Source organism: Ictalurus punctatus, chromosome 19 (assembly GCF_001660625.3).
Source record: "Ictalurus punctatus breed USDA103 chromosome 19, Coco_2.0, whole genome shotgun sequence".
NCBI lineage: Eukaryota > Metazoa > Chordata > Actinopteri > Siluriformes > Ictaluridae > Ictalurus > Ictalurus punctatus.
The window spans coordinates 10,167,559-10,188,326 of NC_030434.2; the positions used below are offsets into that span (position 1 = coordinate 10,167,559).

At 42.5% G+C, this 20,768-nt stretch overlaps 2 protein-coding genes across 3 annotated transcripts; one reads left to right on the forward strand and one right to left on the reverse strand.

Moving 5' to 3' along the window:
* Nucleotides 1-298: 298 nt before the first annotated feature.
* On the reverse strand, nucleotides 299-7,079 carry depdc4 (DEP domain containing 4). Its single transcript, XM_017493736.3, has 9 exons — nucleotides 6,731-7,079; nucleotides 5,554-5,962; nucleotides 5,322-5,473; nucleotides 3,782-3,974; nucleotides 3,308-3,543; nucleotides 2,879-3,021; nucleotides 2,451-2,576; nucleotides 2,242-2,320; nucleotides 299-2,149 (listed from the first exon to the last, which is right to left on the reverse strand). The coding sequence occupies exons 1-9, from the start codon at nucleotides 6,810-6,812 to the stop codon at nucleotides 1,950-1,952; spliced, it is 1,620 nt and encodes a 539-aa protein (XP_017349225.1). The 5' UTR covers nucleotides 6,813-7,079; the 3' UTR covers nucleotides 299-1,949.
* Nucleotides 7,080-8,834: 1,755 nt separating this feature from the next.
* On the forward strand, nucleotides 8,835-20,259 carry usp44 (ubiquitin specific peptidase 44). 2 transcript variants are annotated; one of them, XM_047162143.2, is made up of 8 exons: nucleotides 8,835-8,984; nucleotides 14,300-14,561; nucleotides 15,951-16,931; nucleotides 17,820-18,077; nucleotides 18,171-18,366; nucleotides 18,451-18,559; nucleotides 18,654-18,865; nucleotides 19,101-20,259. In XM_047162143.2, the coding sequence occupies exons 2-8, from the start codon at nucleotides 14,385-14,387 to the stop codon at nucleotides 19,229-19,231; spliced, it is 2,064 nt and encodes a 687-aa protein (XP_047018099.1). In that variant the 5' UTR covers nucleotides 8,835-8,984; nucleotides 14,300-14,384; the 3' UTR covers nucleotides 19,232-20,259. The 2 variants fall into 2 exon arrangements, with proteins under 2 accessions (XP_047018099.1, XP_017349620.1); XM_017494131.3 differs by lacking the exon at nucleotides 8,835-8,984 and adding an exon at nucleotides 8,995-9,202.
* Nucleotides 20,260-20,768: the final 509 nt, after the last annotated feature.

Sequence of the window (20,768 nt, forward strand, 5' to 3'; positions counted from 1 at the left end):
TAACTGTTAGGATAACAAAAGTCTCATCACAACAATAACTACAGTAATATTAATATTATTAATAACAATAATATTACGATAAAAAAAATAACTAGGCCTACTAATAACTTAGACAACAGGAGCATATTTTAATATTACAGAATATTTTTTTTAAATAAATGTATAATAAATACAATAAAAAGATATATAAATAAAATGTTTGTTTTTTTTAAATAATAATAATATATAAAAATTCAGTTAGGTTTACTTTTTTTCAGTACACCCAAGGTCTTTGATCAATAATTATCATCAGATTAGCTACAAATTTTTATTTCAGCAATATTTATTCAAAATCATGTATAGACACTTACAGCATCTCCAACTTGAAAACAAAACAAAACAAAACAAAACAATAGGAAAACTAATACACTGAATCCTGGTTATATTTCGAATACATCCCAGAAATTTGAAGTGCTTCCACATTGTGTGGCCAAAAGTATGTGGACACCCGACCATCACACCTGTATGTTGTTCTTCCCCAAAACTGTTGCTACACAATTGCATAGAAAGTCTTTGTATGCTGTAGAATTACGATTTCCCTTCAGTGGAACTAAGATACACAAACCTGTTCCGGCATGACAATGCCCCTGCGTACAAATTGAGCTCCATGAAGACATGGTTTGCTAAGTGTGGAGTGAAAGAACCTAAGTGTCCTGCACAGAGCCCTGACCCTAACACCACTGAACACCTTTGGGATGAACTGAAACACTGACTGCAACCCAGACCTCCTCACTTAACATCAGTACCTAACCTCACTGATGCTCTTGTAGCTGAATGATCACAAATCCCCACAGCCACGCTCCAAAATCTAGTGCGGAGCTTATTAAAACAGTGAATCTGTAATAAGATGTTTGACAAGCACATATGGCTGCGATGGTCAAGTGTCGACAGACTTTTTTTTTAATGCAATAACACAACCTTATTATTACTCTACCACCTATGCCGGCTCTGATTATTTTCTCATACAATTTCTGCACCCTTGTATAACCATTCAAATCTTCACAAAATCTACGATCACTTTAATCAGAAAGCATGTATAGTGTTAAAACTCTTTTCAAACAGAAAATACAATTCGTTTTCTACATTCACAATGTAAGCGTTAGTGTCATGAATGGTTCTAATAAATTAAAGTAGACTACATTTCACAAAAGAGATCACTTTCTACGTTAGAAAACCACAAATTACCACCGACACTGCAAAGATCATACATTTTAAGGCATAAAAATTTCTACATTTACCATCCAGTGGATCTACTACTTTTACTGTCTAATGAAACCTGACTCAACTATTTAATTAATTAATACAAATTTTTTGTTTAAATGAGCACATCCCTGATTATTATCCATTCAAGTAATTCTCAGCTGTGGAGGTTTGGCAAAAAAGAAGGAAAGACTGTACAGAAACAGTGACGATAGTGTACCTAAAAAAACCCCATCAAGCTGAACAACTGCCGTTAGAGTATATTTCATCTGAGCTTAGAGAAATGCTTCTACAGTACAGCTAGCAACTAAAAATACCGTTGCAACATTTAGGACCATATTTTCCTGATCATAACATGAGACATGACTAAATAATAATAATAATAATAATAATAATAATAATAATAATATTAAGGCAATTGATCACCGCACTGGTGTGTGTGGGTGTGGCGGATTACCTTTCGTGACCATCGGCGCAGGTGATCAGCCGCCGAAGCGCAGCGTCACTGTAAAAAGGGGCTGGGTTTTAAGAATGATGAGTTCTAGCTAAGTGCATTTCTGCGATATCGATTTCCTGTCAGAACTGAATGTGCGCAGTGCAGCTGCAGGACAAACAATTCGACACGACTATCGATTCGCCAGTGTTATTCTACTGGATTAGGCTTGCGTACTAAACTAGAGCAGTTTCCGTTTAAAGCATAAGTGCGTGTTCTAGAAGGTGGAGGAGAAATGGTGGAGAAACACTGCTGGGTGGTGCTTCTGAAACTCCTTGATGAGCCGCCTCTTCTGTTTGATCGACAGCTCGTTACTGAGTGTGATATGCTCAGCGAGCTGTTTCAGGCTCTCGAAGGTGGTCTTCTCTCGTCGCTCCTCAAACTGACGTGTCGACATCTGCTGACAGAAGGCGAACGCTACACGGCAACGACAAAACAGAGACAGGTGTTAGTGTGCACGCTCGATCCAGACAGCACGGTTAGGAAACGTGTCATCTGCGTAAACGTACGTGCTACGCTGTTCGGATCCTGGCCTTGCTGCAGGGTTCGCAGGGCCTTCGTCACCGCCTCGATCAGAGACGCCGGCATCTAGAGTCGGTGTGTCAAATCAAAACAGAAATAAGAACAGGCAGGCTGTAAGGTTTGCCCGGATTGCAGGACGAACACAAGTCAAAACGCAAGCCTGTCTTTTTCCAGGAAATGAGTGGAGTGACGGTACCTTGAACAGGTGTAAACGGTGGTCCGTGAGAAACAGTAGGAGCTGCTCAGACTGAACCCGAGACACGTCTTTACTCTGAAGCACAGCCTTCATGAATGTCCTGCTGATCAGAGACCTGTTCTCCATCTGCTCCCAGACAAATGGGACACATTTTCATTTCATGATTTTTCTTCTTTTTTTTTTTCATTCAGTACTGTCCTTTAGAAGCTATACAAGATATTTACAAGGAAAATTGTGTACCATTTATTCTAGCCAAACTATTCCTACGAACTAGAAAAATGACTTCTCCAGAAATGGCATTTAAACAAAACGGAGACGTTTATAACCATAACCCCGTCTTAAATAAGTGATCGATTATGCTATATTAAAACTGTAATAAACTCCAGACAAACAGAGTTCATTTTAGGGAACTGATAACCGAATGGCACCGTTTTGTGTAGCTGGAAGGCCTTGGGGTCTGCGGCTTCAGCCATGAAGGTCAGGAGTCTGCGCAACTCGTTCCTAGAGCTGGCGTCCAAAAGTTGCAGACACAGCTGAGACGCCTTTAGAGCATCCTCAACCCTACCTGAGTCTGACACACACGGGCATAAAAACATCACATTAAAATGCATTCTCACACACAAATTTTTTTTTTTCAATTTCTTAATCACTTGCACTTTTCCTGGATTCGACGTTTCAGCTTAATATTTTATAATCAATAAAACACATTAAGATAATATCCCGTTTTGCATTTTATTTCCTCTCAGATGTGCAAAGAAATAGAGCTGAAAACTAACGAGGTGTAAAAACAGGTGCTCAAGCTAGAAAATCATTAAACATTTTATATTCAGTGTTCTTGTGTTCGGTATCGCGTTTACCGAGTAGCTTAAGGATGCCCGCGTGGATGTCCAGGTAACGTCCAGCCATCAGGGGAACTCTCTCCTGACTGTTGTAGTACTTGGCTATGGTGTCGAATAACAGTTTCTTGTAGGCGCCCAGCCTCTCGTCTCCCTCCTCAGCATGGACCTGAAGCAGCTGCTCTCCTATCGCCACTATCACCTCATCCGGAAACAGCTCCAGACAGTCTGCAGCCGCCATCAGCCACGAGTCCAGTCTTTCAGACACAAAGACAGAAGGCGAATATGTTTACGTTTATCAACAGTAACGTACCAACATAGGCGGATTAAATATAATGTTAAAACTGCAAATCTATAAGTGGCATTCCGAACGTTTTCTATATTCCACTAATTGGCTAATTCATTTGTTATCTAATGGCCACACAGAATCAACTGCATTATTTATTTCTGCTTGAACTGAACTCAGCTTTTGCTTGATTGATATTGGACACTGACTCTGGCAGGTTGAGGACCTGGGACACTTCCCGGTCCAAGCAGGTGTTGGAGATGACCAGGTCATGGTTCCTTAGCAAACGCGTGCGAAGAGGAGCAGGTTTGGAGGGTGATGTCAGGACGCAGTCTAACATGGGCACCTCCACTAACTGCAACAGCTGGAGGAGGGTTTGCTGTTTCCACACTTCCTGTACCACTGCAAAAAAAAACAAAAAGGTAATAATAATAATAATAATAATAATAATAATAAACCTTATTTTTATATAGCGCCTTTAAAGCAGATTATCGAGGCACTTTACACAATAAGACAGACTTGAATAGATTTAAAAATGATCAAATTCTGTGCATCTCTAATGGTATGATTACAATCATGTATACATGTGTTTTTAAAATACTTCCACAATACAAGTGCTGCATATGGATTAGAATTTAGACCACTGTCGACAAACCTATGGTGTTTCATACAGCCAGGTCCTGACTGTGCATTTGGACTAATTATCCATCCATCCATCCATTTTCCATACCGCATAGGGTCGTGGGGAACTTGGAGCCTAATCCAGGGGACTCTGGGCACAAGGTGGGGGACACCCTGGACGGGGTGCCAACCCATCACAGGGCACATTCATACACCCATTCACACACTACAGACAATTTAGAGATGCCAACCAGCCTAGAATGCATGTCTTTGGACTGAGGGATGAAATCAGAGTACCCGGACGAAACCCCCGAAGCACGGGGAGAACGTGCAAACTCCGCACACACAGGGCAGAGGGAATCAAATGCTTCAGCATACAAAGACTTTCTATACAATTGTGTGCTTCTAAATTTGTGGCTTACTGTTTTTTGGAGGAACAACATATAGGTATGATGGTCGGGTGTCCACATACTTTTGGCCATATAGTGTACATATGAAATGGGATTTTGATTGGATGGAACTTGATACTTTAGGTCGACGTTGCTCTCTAAAGGTAGCTTGCCTTTCATAAAGTAATTAGGTGTAAAGGCAGCATGTCCCAAGCGAGCACTAGTGAAAATGCTTCTATTTTGCATTCTTTTGTAATTTAATACAACAATTCGCATTACACAAACGACATCAATGACAACAACGATGTTTGCTTTAATGACAGTGCGCACTCGAGCTGGCGTAGACTCCACAAGTTTGTGCAAAACGTTATGATCCTTTTTAGATCGAATCCATTGGAGCGTCGTCTCAAAAAGAGATTAGACATAAGGAAAATCTGCCCGTCTGTACAAAGCATTTAACATGGTCAGCTTCCACTTAAATAGAGACCTAGAAATAGTGCAGAATCTTAAATATTAAATAGTCAAGATATTGAATGTTTACTTTAATTGTTTGAAATATTGCACAATTCTAAAACCCTCTGTTTATTTCCAATTTTAAATATTTTTTTTAATTCCCAGATTTATAATGTGGTCTCAGATTTTTATGAACTCATCCGTCTGTGTATAAAAAAAAAACAATCTGTGTGATGCAACTTATTAAAATAGCAACACAGACGACCTTTACAGAGACCCGTCTTACCTTGCTTTGAGAGGTAGGTAGTTGATAAACCAACACGATTCAGACCAGAAGGCATCGACGGCTGGAGGTTAATGGTTTTCAGTATTCTCTCCACCCGTCTGTCTGAGGATCCCAGTGCCAAGGGGTTGGAGATGGTCCTTAAGTCATCAAACCTTTAAACACACACGTATTATGAGCGAAATAAAAAAATAATAATTCAGGTTGATACGGTGTCATCAAATTATTTTCTGACCTGGACCCCTTCTTCTTCTTTCCAGTTTGGTTCACAGGTGATTCATTCTCCATACCGGTGTTGCGCTTAGCTGATCCCGGAAGGCCGTCGGAATCCAGAAAGCGGTAGAGACTGCAGCCGGAGTCCTCGAAGGCCAGCTCTTTTTCCCTGCGAAAGAGCTTCACACCAACGGGTTCGAACACTCGGGCGTCCATGAGAGCCTGGCAAAGCCTGACAGCCTTGAGGCGTGTCACGTCACTGGTGCAGAAGTAGATGTTCTGCATGAGGTGGCTGAGAACCACGTCGACAGCATCAGAGCCGGTGAAGCAGTCTCGGTGCACTCGCAAGTGCTGCCGGCGACGCCTGACCTCCACCTGCGTCTGTAAGGCCTCTACGATGTTACGCCACAGCTGTGTCGCTCTAAACGGTCCTGTCACAGTTCAGAGAGAGAGAGAGAGAGAGAGAGAGTCAGACAGTCACGTAGCACATCCAACCAGGACACATTCCATACAACAGTCCATCTTGTCCATCTATAGCGAGCCATGTGGGTTAGTGTTTCAGTTTAACCGTGGAGTTTTTCTTAGTGCTTTACATTAAGTAACAGGTTTTAAAATGCAACCGCTCACAGTTTGTACATCACAGAAACGCCTGAGAATCATGACATGACTATTTTATCACAGAGCTCACCCCTAATCCAGGATGTACTCTGACTTCACGCCCAATGAATGAATTAATGATACAAATGCACTTTACTTTATGCTGTTTACTTACAGCATACTAAGGTTAGAGGTTGAGGTTATTAGTTAGTTCAGGTTAACTAATGCATTAAATAACCTTAACCTACGGCATTACCTCGTTTCTTTTGACTTTTTCTGATCAGAAAATAACTAAGAAAGGAAAGCTACTGATTTCTCCCTAAAGCCCCCCTCTTCTTATGTTGACACAAACACAATGTGTTGTTGTTGTTTTAAAGAGAGGTGTCTTGGCTAGTAAACGTTACAGCAAAATTCCCAGCACTGAATGAACATATGACAAGTTTATTTATGACTAACTAACGTCTCATAGCAGGTTAGCTCCTAATGCGCCACAGCGTGAGGTAATAACACTAGAATTAGCAAGTTACATATAACTAATACATATTCACTTCATGTATGTGTAGTTATTTATTTATTAAAGAGAGAGAGACAGGGAGAGAGACCTGTTGGGTGTTTCTTTTCGTTAAAACATCTCGTTTGACTATTCAGCCTTCTAAACCTCGGAGTCAAATCCACCGCCATCATCGTCAAACAGGAAGTGACGTGGTGGGTACGTGGAACCGGGCAAAAAGACGAGAGGAGGCGGTGAACCGCGGGTCTGGGAACAGTTTCAGTGTGTTACGACGATTTTAATGTTTTCTAAATGGAAAGAGTACACAGGGATTTAACATGCGACCTACATTCAGACAGCGTACTGCACACAACCTTACAACAGACCTGACAAGTGCAAGAAAATACTACTGCTAATAATAATCCTACTACTGCTAATAATAATACTACTGCTGCTAATAATAATCCTACTACTGCTAATAATAATAATAATAATAATAATAATAATAATAATACTGCGAATAATTACACTACTAAATCTACTGCTAATAATAATAATACTACTGCTAATAATAATAATAATACTGCTAATAATAATACTACTGCTGCTAATAATAATCCTACTACTGCTAATAATAATAATAATAATACTGCGAATAATTACACTACTAAATCTACTGCTAATAATAATAATACTACTGCTAATAATACTACTACTACTGCTAATAATAATAATACTACTGCTTATAACAATACTACTAAATATACTGCTAATACTACTACTACTACTGCTAATAATAACAATACTAAATATACTGCTAATAATAATAATAATAATAATAATACTAAATCTACTGCTAATAATAATAACACTGCTAATAATAATACTACTGAATCTAGTGCTAATAATAATAACACTACTGCTAATAATACTACTACTAAATCTAGTGCTAATAGTAATAATACTACTGCTAATAATAATAATACTCGGACTAATATTTATACTATTACTACTACTACAGCTTCTAATACTACTACTGCTACTACTATTATTATTACCACTAATACTACTACTTATATAATAATAATAATAATAACAATAATAATAATAACACATCCGTTTTCATTACCAATTATCCTACAGGGTGATGGGGAACCTGGAGCCTATCCCAGGGAGCATGGGGCACAAGGTGGGGTACACCCTGGACAGGGTGTCAATCACATACACATTTATACACTAGGACACTTTGGACATGCCAATCAGCCTACCATGCATGTCTTTGGACTGGGGGAGGACACCGGAGTACCCGGAGGAAACCCCAGCAGCACAGGGAGAACATGCAAACTCCGCACAAACATGGCAATCAAACCCCCAACCCTGGAGGTGTGAGGCGAGCATACTAACCACTAAGCCACCGTGTGCCCAAATAATAATATATAATTAGATATTATATTATTATTATTATTATTATTATTATTTCGCAAAAGATAATAATAACATTGCAAAAACAAAACTTGCCTCAGCTTGCTTTGAAGTTGCTAGTGAATAAACATGTGATAAGGCTTGAAGTTTTATTTGTTCTTGTTGTTTTTACTTGTTGGTTGGATGCTTACTTGCTTTATCCAATCACCGAATCATAAAATGTATGTTACAATGTTGAACATAACTGCCTCTGCTACAGGCGACCAATCCCACCCCACCATTTCACTTAATTAATAACACTGAGTTTATAAAACTGCTTCTTCCACAGCTTCTAAAAGGGTCGTTTGTTCACAGTTCTCAACGTTTCGATGTACACAGAATTATGTAACCTCCAAAACCAATTTAATTCAATATTCTGTGTCAAATCAATCATTTATTTTGGAAATGACTGTGCATTTGGTGGGATAAAGGATAAAGTGAGATTTACCACTGCAGCTGTAGTGTGAACTGTACAATCACAGTAAGAGGTTATACCTCAGTGGTCCTGTTACAAGCTGCTGGGAGCTACAGGAGACAAACAAGCAGCAGAAATAATATAACTTATTATAAACTTTAAATAGATGGACATTTGATCGGACCACTAGGGCTTCAGTTGTTCCGGTTTATCTTTTTTTATTCTGGAAATGTTCTCGCTAGGTCACGTGATTATTTAACTTCACTTTCAAAGCCCTCGACTCGATGATTTGAAAACCGGCAGACCTGCGCGGGGGGGAAGTGAAATAAATTAGGCGGAAATTACGTATTTGGGCGGGCTTTTCATGTTTGTTTACTAACATGAAAGGACCCGTGGAAGTGTTGCCAGGGAAACCCTCGCCCTTGTTGATAATCGGAAGCTCAAATCGTGTGACATATGCTACAGGATTTCTCAAAAGTGTCGTTTGTAGGTACGTCGGAGTTATCAAACATGCAGAGTTTTTGAAAAATAAGACTTTCCTGACGCGTTCAGGGAAAAGCCTGCCTTTGTCATCGCAAGGCTTCCGCGCGACATTACGTCAGTGGCCTTCGACGTCATGTCGCACACCACGCGACAACTTGTAGACAAGATGGCGACTGCGGTTAAACCCGATGTGTAAGTTCAGATACCGCTGTAGAAAAAGAGCAGGTATGTACAAAACGCTTTACTCCTCCTAACAAGAAAAAAAGGAAACAATAACGGAAATATTAAAGCGGCAAACGTCACCTGTTGTTGGGAAGAGATATCGAAATACAGGCATCATTTCATTCTTTAGTCTAAACCTAGCAGATCAAAGTTAGCCAAAGCTAGCACTCGTTATGAGTTTAAAGCGTTAGCTAGCTAGCTAGCTAATTAGCCGTGATTGTTGTGAGCTAGCTACTCGCTAACTTTATTCCCTTACAACCTGGCAGTTTTATGAATGCACTTAGCCATGTAGCTTAGCTACCCCAAAACAATCCAACAAAGCGGGTATTATTATTAATCACAGATAACTTCATCGTCACGCGTTCGCTATGCTTACAGCATAACTGACAACATTATTATCATCATACTAATAATAATAATTATCATTACATATTAGAATCAGGTTAAACGTTTCTCTTTGGATGAAAACAGGCATTAAATCATGTCCATGCTGCACTCTGATGGGCGGACCCTGACCAACCACACCGACACGCTCTCTGTTTATGGGGTTGTTTATAGATAAACAAACAAATCTGTCGTTTTAAGAGTTGACTGTAAAGTTTCCTCACATTTAGATTGACGGGTGGGTATTGTTTCAGCACCTACATTACAGAATAAATGCAAAAGCTTGTCAGTGTCAGGATTTGCAGGCTGTGTGATCCCCATTTTAGATCCTGTGTCACTTTTAAACCTGTCTATTTTAAGATGATGGTTTTGGGTAAAGCAGCCCAGTGTTTCCCAGTCCGAGATTCATCTGCTGTAAGAAAACTCCTGTCTGCTTTCTGCTAATTAAAGACAGTTTATTTATGCCAAGCTTTCTTTCACCACGTGCTGTTTGTTAACGCGATTCAGAAAGAGTCTGTGTAATAATGTGCCAACATGATGAACACGCTTTAGTGCAGCGTTCAGTCGCTCCCCCGATTTCTGCACTGCATAGCTTTTTTTTCCTTTTCTTTCTGTATCTCGGTTTCACAACACACCAGCATGTTTGCGAACGGAAATACACACGGTGGCATAAGCAACCACAGCGCCCATGTAAAAGCTTTGATTTAGCTCGCTGTGCTCGAGATAAATGGCGCTAAATTGCTCGCCCTGTGTTGTTTTGTTCAACCTTTATGCCGAGAAGTCCCGCCCCCTGCGCCGTGATTGGCTTATCCGCAGGTGAGTATGAAGTCCTGGCCAATCCCAGCGCAGGAATGGGGGACTATTAACCCATTCGGTTCCAGGTTGGTCAAAATGGATATAAAATAATACATAAATAAAATAAAATAATAATAATTAAAAAAACAGCACACAGAAATTTTATCAAACGTACATAGACTATGTTGGAGTTTTCTGAATGTATGTCTGTATTCGCTGATAAAAATTGGCACAATGTACACATGAAAGAATAAGGTTTATCAGTAGTTATCTTGGTTACTAATTAACAAGCTGTCTACCAGGGTAATTATTAGCACAAGCTCATGGGCTGGATACAGGCTCTGTGTCTATCTTTACCAGCTGTGTGTCACCTCTGGGATTTAAAGTAGTTTGCCAGTGCAGTATAGCTTAATTAGTTAGAACAGCACACACATGACTAACTACTGATTAGTGCATTAGTTACTACCTAAAGTGCCTGGAGTGCTACTAATGATTACAGCAGGCTTTTAAGATTATTACTGAAATAATGTGTAATAATAATATATAACGTGTTCCCCATGTCAGATCGTACAATAACAATAGACCTGTGAATTTTATATATATTCACACACAGTATCTCACAAAAGTCAGTACATCCCTCACATGTTTGTAAATATTTGATTATATCTTTTCATGTGACAACACTGAAGAAATGACACTTTGCTACAATGTAAAGTAGTGAGTGTACAGCTTGTGTAATAGTGTAAATTTGCTGTACCCTCAGAATAACTCAACACACAGCCATTAATGTCTAAACCGCTGGCAACAAAAGTGAGTACACCCCTAAGTGAAAATGTCCAAATTGGGCCCAAAGTGTCAATATTTTGTGTGGCTACCATTATTTTCCAGCACTGCCTTAACCCTCTTGGGCATGGAGTTCACCAGAGCTTCACAGGTTCCACTGGAGTCCTCTTCCACTCCTCCATGACGACATCACGGAGCTGGTGGATGTTAGAGACCTTGTGCTCCTCCACCTTCCGTTTGAGGATGCCCCACAGATGCTCAATAGGCTTTAGGTCTGGAGACATGCTTGGCCAGTCCATCACCTTCACCCTCAGCTTCTTTAGCAAGGCAGTGGTCATCTTGGAGGTGTGTTTGGGGTCGTTATCATGCTGGAATACTGCCCTGCGATCATGCTCTGCTTCAGTATGTCACAGTACATGTTGGCATTCATGGTTCCCTCAATGAACCGTAGCTCCCCAGTGCCTGCAGCACTCATGCAGCCCCAGAGCATGACACTCCCACCACCATGCTTGACTGTAGGCAAGACACACTTGTCTTTGTACTCCTCACCTGGTTGCCGCCACACACGCTTCACACCATCTGAACCAAATAAGTTTATCTTGGTCTCATCAGACCACAGGACATGGTTCCAGTAATCCATGCCCTTAGTCTGCTTGTCTTCAGCAAACTGTTTGCGGGCTTTCTTGTGTATCATCTTTAGAAGAGGCTTCCTTCTGGGACGACAGCCATACAGACCAATTTGATGCAGTGTGCGGCGTATGGTCTGAGCACTGACAGGCTGACCCCCCACCCCTTCAACCTCTGCAGAAATGTTGGCAGCACTCATACGTCTATTTCCCAAACACAACCCCTGGATATGACGCTGAGCACGTGCACTCAACTTCTTTGGTCGACCATGGCGAGGCCTGTTCTGAGTGGAACCTGTCCTGTTAAACCGCTGTATGGTCTTGGCCCCCGTGCTGCAGCTCAGTGTCAGGGTCTTGGCAATCTTCTTATAGCCTAGGCCATCTTTATGTAGAGCAACAATTCTTTTTTTCAGATCCTCAGAGAGTTCTTTACCATGAGGTGTCATGTTGAACTTCCAGTGACCAGTATGAGGGAGAGTGAGAGCGATGACATCAAATTTAACACACCTGCTCCCCATTCACACCTGAGACCTTGTAACACCAACAAGTCACATGACACCGGGGAGGGAAAATGGCTAATTGGGCCCAATTTGGACATTTTCACTTAGGGGTGTACTCACTTTTGTTGCTAGCGGTTTAGACATTAATGGCTGTGTGTTGAGTTATTTTGAGGGGACGGCAAATTTACACTGTTACACAAGCTGTACACTCACTACTTTACATTGTAGCAAAGTGTCAGTTCTTCAGTGATGTCACATGAAAAGATATAATCTAATATTTACAAACATATGAGGGGTGTACTCACTTTTGTGAGATACTGTGTGTGTGTTTTTTATATATATATATATATATATATATATATATATATATATATATATATATATACACACACACACACACACACACACACACATACATACATACATACATACATACGCACGCAAGTGTTCTTATATCCCAGTGCTTACACACTGTTTTTCTACACACTCAAACGTATGTACTTTTTCATTCACAAAAAGAGTACAGACTTTTAGTACGCAGTACAAGCAGGCGAATTGAGACGCAGCAGTGCGTTTCATTTGCAGGAATACATGTAGAGAGTTTGGTTTCATAAAAATGGTGAAATATTTTATGTTAACCAGAGGAAACCAAATAGTAAGTTTTAAAAGGCTGCAACTATCTCTCTCTCTCTCTCTCTCTCTATCGCTCTCTCCCTCTCTCTCTCCATCTCTCTCTCTCCCTCCCTATCTCTATCGCTCTCTCTTCCTCCCTCTCTCTCTCTGTCGCTCTTTCGCTCTCTCTCTCTTCTCTATCTTTCTCTCGCCAGCTCTCTCTCCCTCCAGCTCTCTCGCCAGCTCTCTCTCCCTCCATCTCTCTTGCCATCTCTCTCTCTCTCTCTCCCTCCCTCCCTCCCTCCCTCTCTCTCCCTCCCTCCAGCTCTCTCGTCAGCTCTCTCTCCCTCCATCTCTCTCTCTCTCTGTCGCTCTTTCGCTCTCTCTCTCTTCTCTATCTTTCTCTCGCCAGCTCTCTCTCCCTCCAGCTCTCTCGCCAGCTCTCTCTCCCTCCATCTCTCTCGCCATCTCTCTCGCCATCTCTCTCTCCCTCTCTCCCTCCCGCCAGCTCTCTCTCCCTCCATCTCTCTCGCCATCTCTCTCTCCCTCTCTCCCTCCCGCCAGCTCTCTCTCCCTCCATCTCTCTCGCCATCTCTCTCTCCCTCCCTCTCTCTCTCTCTCTCTCTCTCTCTCTCTCTCTCTCTCTCTCTCTCTCTCTCTCTCTCTCTCTCTCAGTGCAGTCTAAATATCCTCTAATTACTTGTATGCCCACCACTTGCTCTTATATTCGCCTTCAAACTCTTTTGTATTCTCTGAACAGCTTTTGGTTCTTCTCGGGATGTAATGTTCTCCTCTCTCCTGCACTTTGAATAAATCTTTCTGATATATCTATTGTAACTGTGTGTGTTTTGCTTGCAGGATTTTGGCTTCTTTTGTGAAAATAGACGTACATTTTCCTGTTTTCACATAGCAACCGTATCACGATATTTACATTTGCTGATAATGTATTAGAAAGAAGCAAAGTGAAACATTTGGTAGAAAACCTCCAGTCAGGTTTAAAAAAAAAAATTTTATAATAAGAGTATTGACAATGTCCATAATAATTGAGAGAGCTCTGTCTGGTCATAGATAAGCATGAGTTGTTTAGTCGGAGTTTATAACTTTAGGGCTTTGTGTGTTGTGGTGTAATTTATTGTAATTGCTGCAAGTGTATTTCTTATTTGAAGGCACTCCTGTTTATAAAGCATGAGCACTGATCTGGGATGTGGTTTAGCTGGTTTTCACCACAGCGAGATATAAACACTGACACAGCAACATTCGTACGGGGCTTGATCTGGAGTCGCGTCATATGGAGAACGCTCAAAATGTCAGCAGATTCTTAAGATAACGTCAGTCATTAACGTCACGTTTCAGAGTGTTTGAAGTTTAAATCTGACCCACGTTTCCATCCACCCCATCAGATGAAGCATGCCTTGGCAGGAGGTAGTTGTACGGCTGGCTGCCTTCGCCACGGTCATGTGAAGTGTGTGTGCGTGCGTGACTGTGATGGACAAGTGTAAGCACGTGGGTCGACTGAGGCTCGCACAGGACCACTCGATCCTGAATCCGCAGAAATGGCACTGCGTGGACTGCAATACCACGGAGTCGGTGTGGGCGTGCCTCAGCTGTTCGCACGTGGCCTGCGGACGCTACATCGAGGAGCACGCGCTGCAGCACTTCAAGGTAAGGCTTGCATTGTACGTGATCTGTGACCGTACATGTGCTTGCAGAATCATTCACACACACAAAAAAAATGTTATCCAATACCAACTGGACCTGTGTGAAAATGTATTTGCCCCCACAGTTATTAATTCCCCAAATCTATGAAACTGCATTCATAATGGGGTTCAGCTGATTGAAATACATCAGTCTGGGAAGGGTTACAAAGCTATTTCAAAGGCTCTGGGACTCCAAAGAACCACAGTGAGCAGTATTATCTCCAAGTGGAAAAAACTCGGCACGGTAGTGAACCTTCCCAGAAGTGGCCGACCTTCTAAAATTCCTCCAAGAGCACAGCAAATACTCATCCAGGAAGTCATAAAAGAGCCAAGGACAACATCAAAGGAACTACAGGTCTCTCTTGCATCAAGCTGAAACTCACGCACAACTGAATTATGCAGCAAGACAATGATCCAAAGCATAGGAGTAAATCCTAGTCCTAGAAGTAAGTGAACCACTGATCTCCAGTTATCTGAAGCGTTTGGCTGCAGTGATTGCTGTTAAAGATGGCACAACCAGATTTTAAGTTTAAGGGGGCAAATAGTTTTCCACATTGGTGATAGGTGTTGGGTAACTATTTTTTTTATTGTTTTGCTTCAATAAGAAAAGAAATAAATAAAAACTGTATCGTGTGTTTATTCAGGTTGCCTTTGTTGTATGTCGTATTTCGTTTGAAGATCTAAAACTATTTAGTATGAGCGATACGCAAAAGCAGAAGAAATCAGGATACATTTTCACAGCTCTGTACGTTGAGTACACCGTTAGAGCCAAAACACTACTGTCTGTCAGGTTTCCATGTCGAGCAGTGAAGCATGAAAGCGATTTCATGTCAGTTGTTGTACGTTTGTCACTGTGAAACAGTATGGAGATGTTTTACACGTGGACAAGCACTGTTAAAACTCCACTGTTGTCAGGAGCTGTGTGGATGTACGAAACTATTTAGTGTACAGTTTGTTCAGTCTGATGTCCATGTTGCGTCAGGACTCCCAGTTTGAGAAACCCTGACCTAATTATTATAGTGTTCCTTTTCACACATTGCTTCATAGGCAATATCTGTTTGTTTGTGTTTGAGGTGGGCTGATAACTAAGCAGGGCGGGACCTACCTGCCGATAACCGATTAATCAACTGATCGTTTTTAAAATTGATACTGAACGAAAACATAACACTCAGAGTAAAATATTGCAGAATTTTATTACAAAAATAAACAGTACTGACTGTACCATGAAAATGTAGTGTGGTTTTAAATATGAATATATATTACGGATTAATAAATATTAAAGTTCTATAATTATAGCTTTTTTTTTTCCTGCTTGTTCTGCTATTAAGAGTTGTTATTGTTTTTTCCCCTGTAGGAGCAGCGCCACCCTCTGGCCTTGGAGGTGAACGAACTGTATGTGTTCTGCTACCTGTGTGACGACTATGTGCTGAACGACAACGCCACAGGAGACCTGAAGCTGCTGCGCGGCACACTGGGCGCCATCAAGAGCCAACGCTACGAGGTGACGACACGCAGCGGGCGCATCCTACGCTCCGGCGCGGCCCAGCTGGAGCACGGAAATGCACAGGAGCTGCAGCTGCGCGCGGAGGACCGCATGTTTACGGCGCTGTGGCACCGACGGCGAGCGCTCATGGGCCGCGTGTTCCGGACCTGGTTTGGCCACACGGAGCGCGGCAGGAGGTTCCTGGAGGAGGAGCGGCAGCGCGAGGAAGAGGAGGAGCGCAGAAGGGAGGCACGGGAGAGGAGACGAACACTCAAACGGCAGCTCCAGGAAGAGCTGGAGAGCGCGCCGCCGCGGAAGAGCAGCCGGATCCGGAAGCAGAGCCAGAAAGCAGCGGCTGCCGCATCCTTAACAGAAGGGAGACAAATCCAACACACACCAGCTCCGCCCTCTAATGTTCGGACTCGAAAAGACAAAACGCCTCGGAGAAGGTCGGGCACCTCTGCCAAGACCAAACAGACTCGAGCGCCGACTACCAATTCTGGCGACTCCCCTATTAAGAGGCGGCCCACGGTCACGCCTGGCGTGACGGGTTTAAGGAATCTTGGCAACACATGCTACATGAACTCCATACTGCAGGTTCTGAGTCACCTGCACGTGTTTAGGGAGTGTTTCCTGAGACTGGATCTGAACCAGGCGCTGGAGCTGTTAGCATCCGCCGTTAGCCGAAAGCTGGGGCTCTCGGTTCAGCATGGCAGCCAGCCCAAAGCCGCCGGTCAGGGATCCGGGCTCAGCGGGGGCGCCTCACGCTCACGCAGCATGGAGCTCATTCAACCCAAAGAGCCCAGCTCCAAACACATCTCACTCTGCCATGAGCTGCACACTCTGTTCCAGGTATACGGGTTAAACAGGGCTTCACCCATACGATTTCCCATTTTATTCATTTGAGAAATCACACTATATGCAGAACAAGCCGTTATGACTCCTTATATGTAAAAAAAAATAAATAAATTACACACACATTTTACTGTGCCAAGATTGCGATTTAGAATCGTAAATACGTCAGCCGTTCTAGAAAGCACCTCAAAGATGATATGTTCACACATTAGTGGGAAGAACAACAAAAACAAACCCAGACTGTATTCACTGTGGCGTGACATTATGAATGAATGTGGGTTTGTTATAGAATATTTAGAGACATTATTCCTGTTACAATACAGATTATGGCCTATACGTCCTTGTGTCTTTCCGTCAGCGACTGTCGTGTGAACGTACTGATGAAGGAGCGTAAAAAAAGAGCGACGTAAGGCAAAGAGCGCCAACCAATCACACGCAGTCGTGGAAAGACAGGTGCGCGTCGTTATCGCTACACCGTTATTAAATCTAAATCTGTTTCCTTCACCCATTATTCCATTTCTCCACAAGCAGCACGTCCGTCGTAGTGTCTGCGCCTACTTTTAACCAGCAGACCAAGTTATTTTGTCACCATGACGACAACTTGAGAAACTCCAGCGCTTTACTTCGCCGCCATTAAACCAAAAGCGATTTTTTTTTTATTTTAAAAATGTCATTTTGCATGTAATTACTGTGTATGAGGAAATATTTGAGCCACACTGTGTTTCTGAAACCAGCCAAGGAGTGTATCCACATCACTTTAATTAAAGCTCGAGCAGTTATGTTTGTTATTGATATAAAAACACGTTAGGGATAATAGGATATATTATCGTGCCATGTCGTATATGGCGGGTGCTTTGATATTAATGTTTGTGTGTGTGTGTTTAGGTGATGTGGTCAGGAAAGTGGGCTCTGGTGTCTCCATTTGCGATGCTGCACTCGGTCTGGCAGTTGATCCCGGCGTTTCGAGGCTACGCGCAGCAGGACGCGCAGGAGTTCCTGTGCGAGCTCCTGGACAAAGTCCAACACGAGCTGGAGCGAACCGGAACTCTCACACCAGCCACCGTGCCGGCCAATCAGAGACGCCTGATCAAACAGGTGCTCAGCGTGGTCAATACCATCTTTCACGGCCAGCTACTCAGCCAGGTGAGGACCACACACACACACACACACACATTCTACTCGAATGCGTACGTTACACGTTAAACCGTATATATCTCTGTCTCGCTCACTTTCTAGGTAAGGTGTTTGGCGTGTGATCACCGCTCGAACACGGTGGAGCCCTTCTGGGATCTGTCGTTAGAGTTTCCCGAGCGTTACCACAGCAACAGTAAGGATGTCGCGCAGGTGCCGTGTAGGCTGACGGAGATGCTGGCCAAGTTTACAGAGACGGAGGCTTTAGAAGGAGCCATTTACGCCTGTGACCACTGCAACAGTGAGGAAAAAATATTGCCATTACGTCTTGTCGTGTGTGTAGCACGCACGCCTTTTAATCGGACTCGTGCGACTGTTCCCTCAGATAAACGGCGGCGTTTCTGCTCCAAGCAAGTGGTTCTGACAGAAGCTCAGAAGCAGCTGGTGGTCTACAAACTGCCTCATGTCTTACGGCTACACCTTAAACGTTTCAGGTATTTACACACGCACACACGCACACGTGCTAATTGTAAGAGTGCTCTGGACGTGCTGTTTGCTAACGCATGTTTTGCTTGCGTGTGTGGCCAGGTGGTCCGGTCGTAACCACAGGGAGAAGATCGGCGTCCATGTCAAGTTCGAGCAGGAGCTGAACATGGAGCCCTACTGCTGCAAAGACTCTGCCTCCAACACATCACTCCACCACCAACACTTCCTCTACCAGCTCTCTGCTGTCGTCATGCATCACGGCAAGGGCTTCGGCTCGGGACATTACACCGCCTTCTGTTACAACACAGAGGGAGGTAGGAGACGGAGGAATAGAAATCTAAAAATATTTATACCTTTATCCTGAAATGGTCATTGTAAAATGTAAGGAGCAAAAATGACCAGATGTTGAATTTAGTGTGGCTATGTAATACCACAACAAAGATCCTCTTAGACGTGTCTACAACCTGAAACGTCTTTTTGACACATTTTTTTTTGTAGAGCTAAAAATACACTCACTCTCTCACTCTTTCTTTCTTTCTTTCTTTCCAGGATTTTGGGTGCACTGTAACGACTCCAAGCTAAGTGTGTGCGCAGTGGAGGAGGTGTGCAAGGCTCAGGCCTACATTCTGTTCTACACCCAGAGAAACTCTCAGGACAAAGGCAAAGCCACCGACCTCTGACCCCTGCTTAACCAACCAGCCAGTCAGCCAGAGACGTTGTATCGTACATTCATGTCAACATGGGTTAAAGCCAGTCTGTGTGTATATCTGTAACGCTACATAAGCGTGACCCGCACTCATGCCTTACCCAGACTGTTGGCAGTAGGCACTCTTGCTGTGTGTGTGAGAGTGTGAGAGAGAGATATCAGTCCTAGCCAGGAGCATTAGTGCAGCTTGGATCTCTACATGAGAGGGAGGGTTTTATTGTCTTGTTTCTCAGTGTGGACGACCACAAACCAAAGTAGAAAAAAACAAAACAAACACTGAATGTTGGCTGTTCCCTGATTTACCCTCGAAGGGACAGATGACATGACTGTGATATCATGATTATAGTGTGAGCGAGCGAGCGAGTGTGTGAGAGAGAGAGAGCGCGACTGACCAGGTTCCTTTACGTCCACATAAAGTGCCCTGCCATTCTTTTGATCAGTTTATCAAGGCTCTTCTAGTATTACCAGCTCCTTTAGGAACGTGATTTGAACAATTCAGGAGTTTGTTTTCAGTCTGTTTAGACTTTCCAGAATGTACTTTTATATGCTGAGTATTTGGTTAAACAAGATTAACTTTTTTATTTTTGTAAAAAAAAAAAAAAAAAAAAGTTAATTTAGATGGGGGGGGACAGGTTCACACCAGCAAACACAACATATGCTGTATGTACAGTATCCACCTGTGTGAGAGAGAGAGTGTGTGTGTGTGTGTGTGTGAGAGAGAGAGTGTGTGTGTGTGAGAGAGAGTGTGTGTGTGAGAGAGAGAGAAGCTGATTGGGCTCATTCTGTGACTCTTGTGGTTAGCATATTCTGGGTTTGTGAGAGAACTTTGGTAATCTTGTGCTGAGTTCACACACACGCTCGAGTCTGCCTCTTTCCTGTTGGTTCCAGTTTGAGTTGCGCCTCTCTTCAGCAGGTATAGATGTATAACTATGCAAATTGTTACCTCAATTTATAGAGAAGTTTACCTCAATAAAATGAGACTATTTTTGCATTTTTCTAAAATATCAACGTTGCAGTAATTGTCTTGTTCAGACTTTAACCCATTTAAGCATCATTTTATTGTGTTCTTGTTTATTTTTAATGGTGTTTATTATCCATTACTCTTCAGTAGCCACATTATCCTGGTCAGGGTCATGATGGATCCAGAGTCTATGCCAGGAACACCGGACGTGACGCAGGGACATACCCTGAATTTGGCAGCAGTCCATCGCAGGGCATCATATATATATATACACACACACATACTCATTCACATCTAGGTTCAGTTTAGTGTAGATATTTGGCTGTTTTTTTTTCATTTTTGGGAGGTGGAGAATGTGCATAGATGCTCCACACAGTAAGTAGGATCAGGATCATACCGGATATCCTGGAGCTGTGAGGCAGCAACACTACCCACTGGATCACCTGCGGACAGGTTAGCTACCTATAATAGTCCTACAATAAAAATAATGTACACCGACCAACCGTAACATTAAATGTGAATAACATTGATTATCTTGTTACAGTGGCAC

Excerpts from the sequence above, each read along its gene's own strand:
- usp44 (XM_047162143.2), top strand. The coding sequence starts at position 14,385 with ATGGACAAGTGTAAGCACGTGGGTCGACTGAGGCTCGCACAGGACCAC. Across the intron at positions 14,562-15,950 it reads ACGCGCTGCAGCACTTCAAG|GAGCAGCGCCACCCTCTGGC; the intron begins GTAAGGCTTGCA and ends TTTCCCCTGTAG. Across the intron at positions 18,367-18,450 it reads CGCCTGTGACCACTGCAACA|ATAAACGGCGGCGTTTCTGC; the intron begins GTGAGGAAAAAA and ends CTGTTCCCTCAG.
- depdc4 (XM_017493736.3), bottom strand. The coding sequence starts at position 6,812 with ATGATGGCGGTGGATTTGACTCCGAGGTTTAGAAGGCTGAATAGTCAA. Across the intron at positions 5,963-6,730 it reads CGAAAAGAAACACCCAACAG|GACCGTTTAGAGCGACACAG; the intron begins GTCTCTCTCCCT and ends GAACTGTGACAG. Across the intron at positions 3,544-3,781 it reads CAGGTCCTCAACCTGCCAGA|ACTGGACTCGTGGCTGATGG; the intron begins GTCAGTGTCCAA and ends TGTGTCTGAAAG.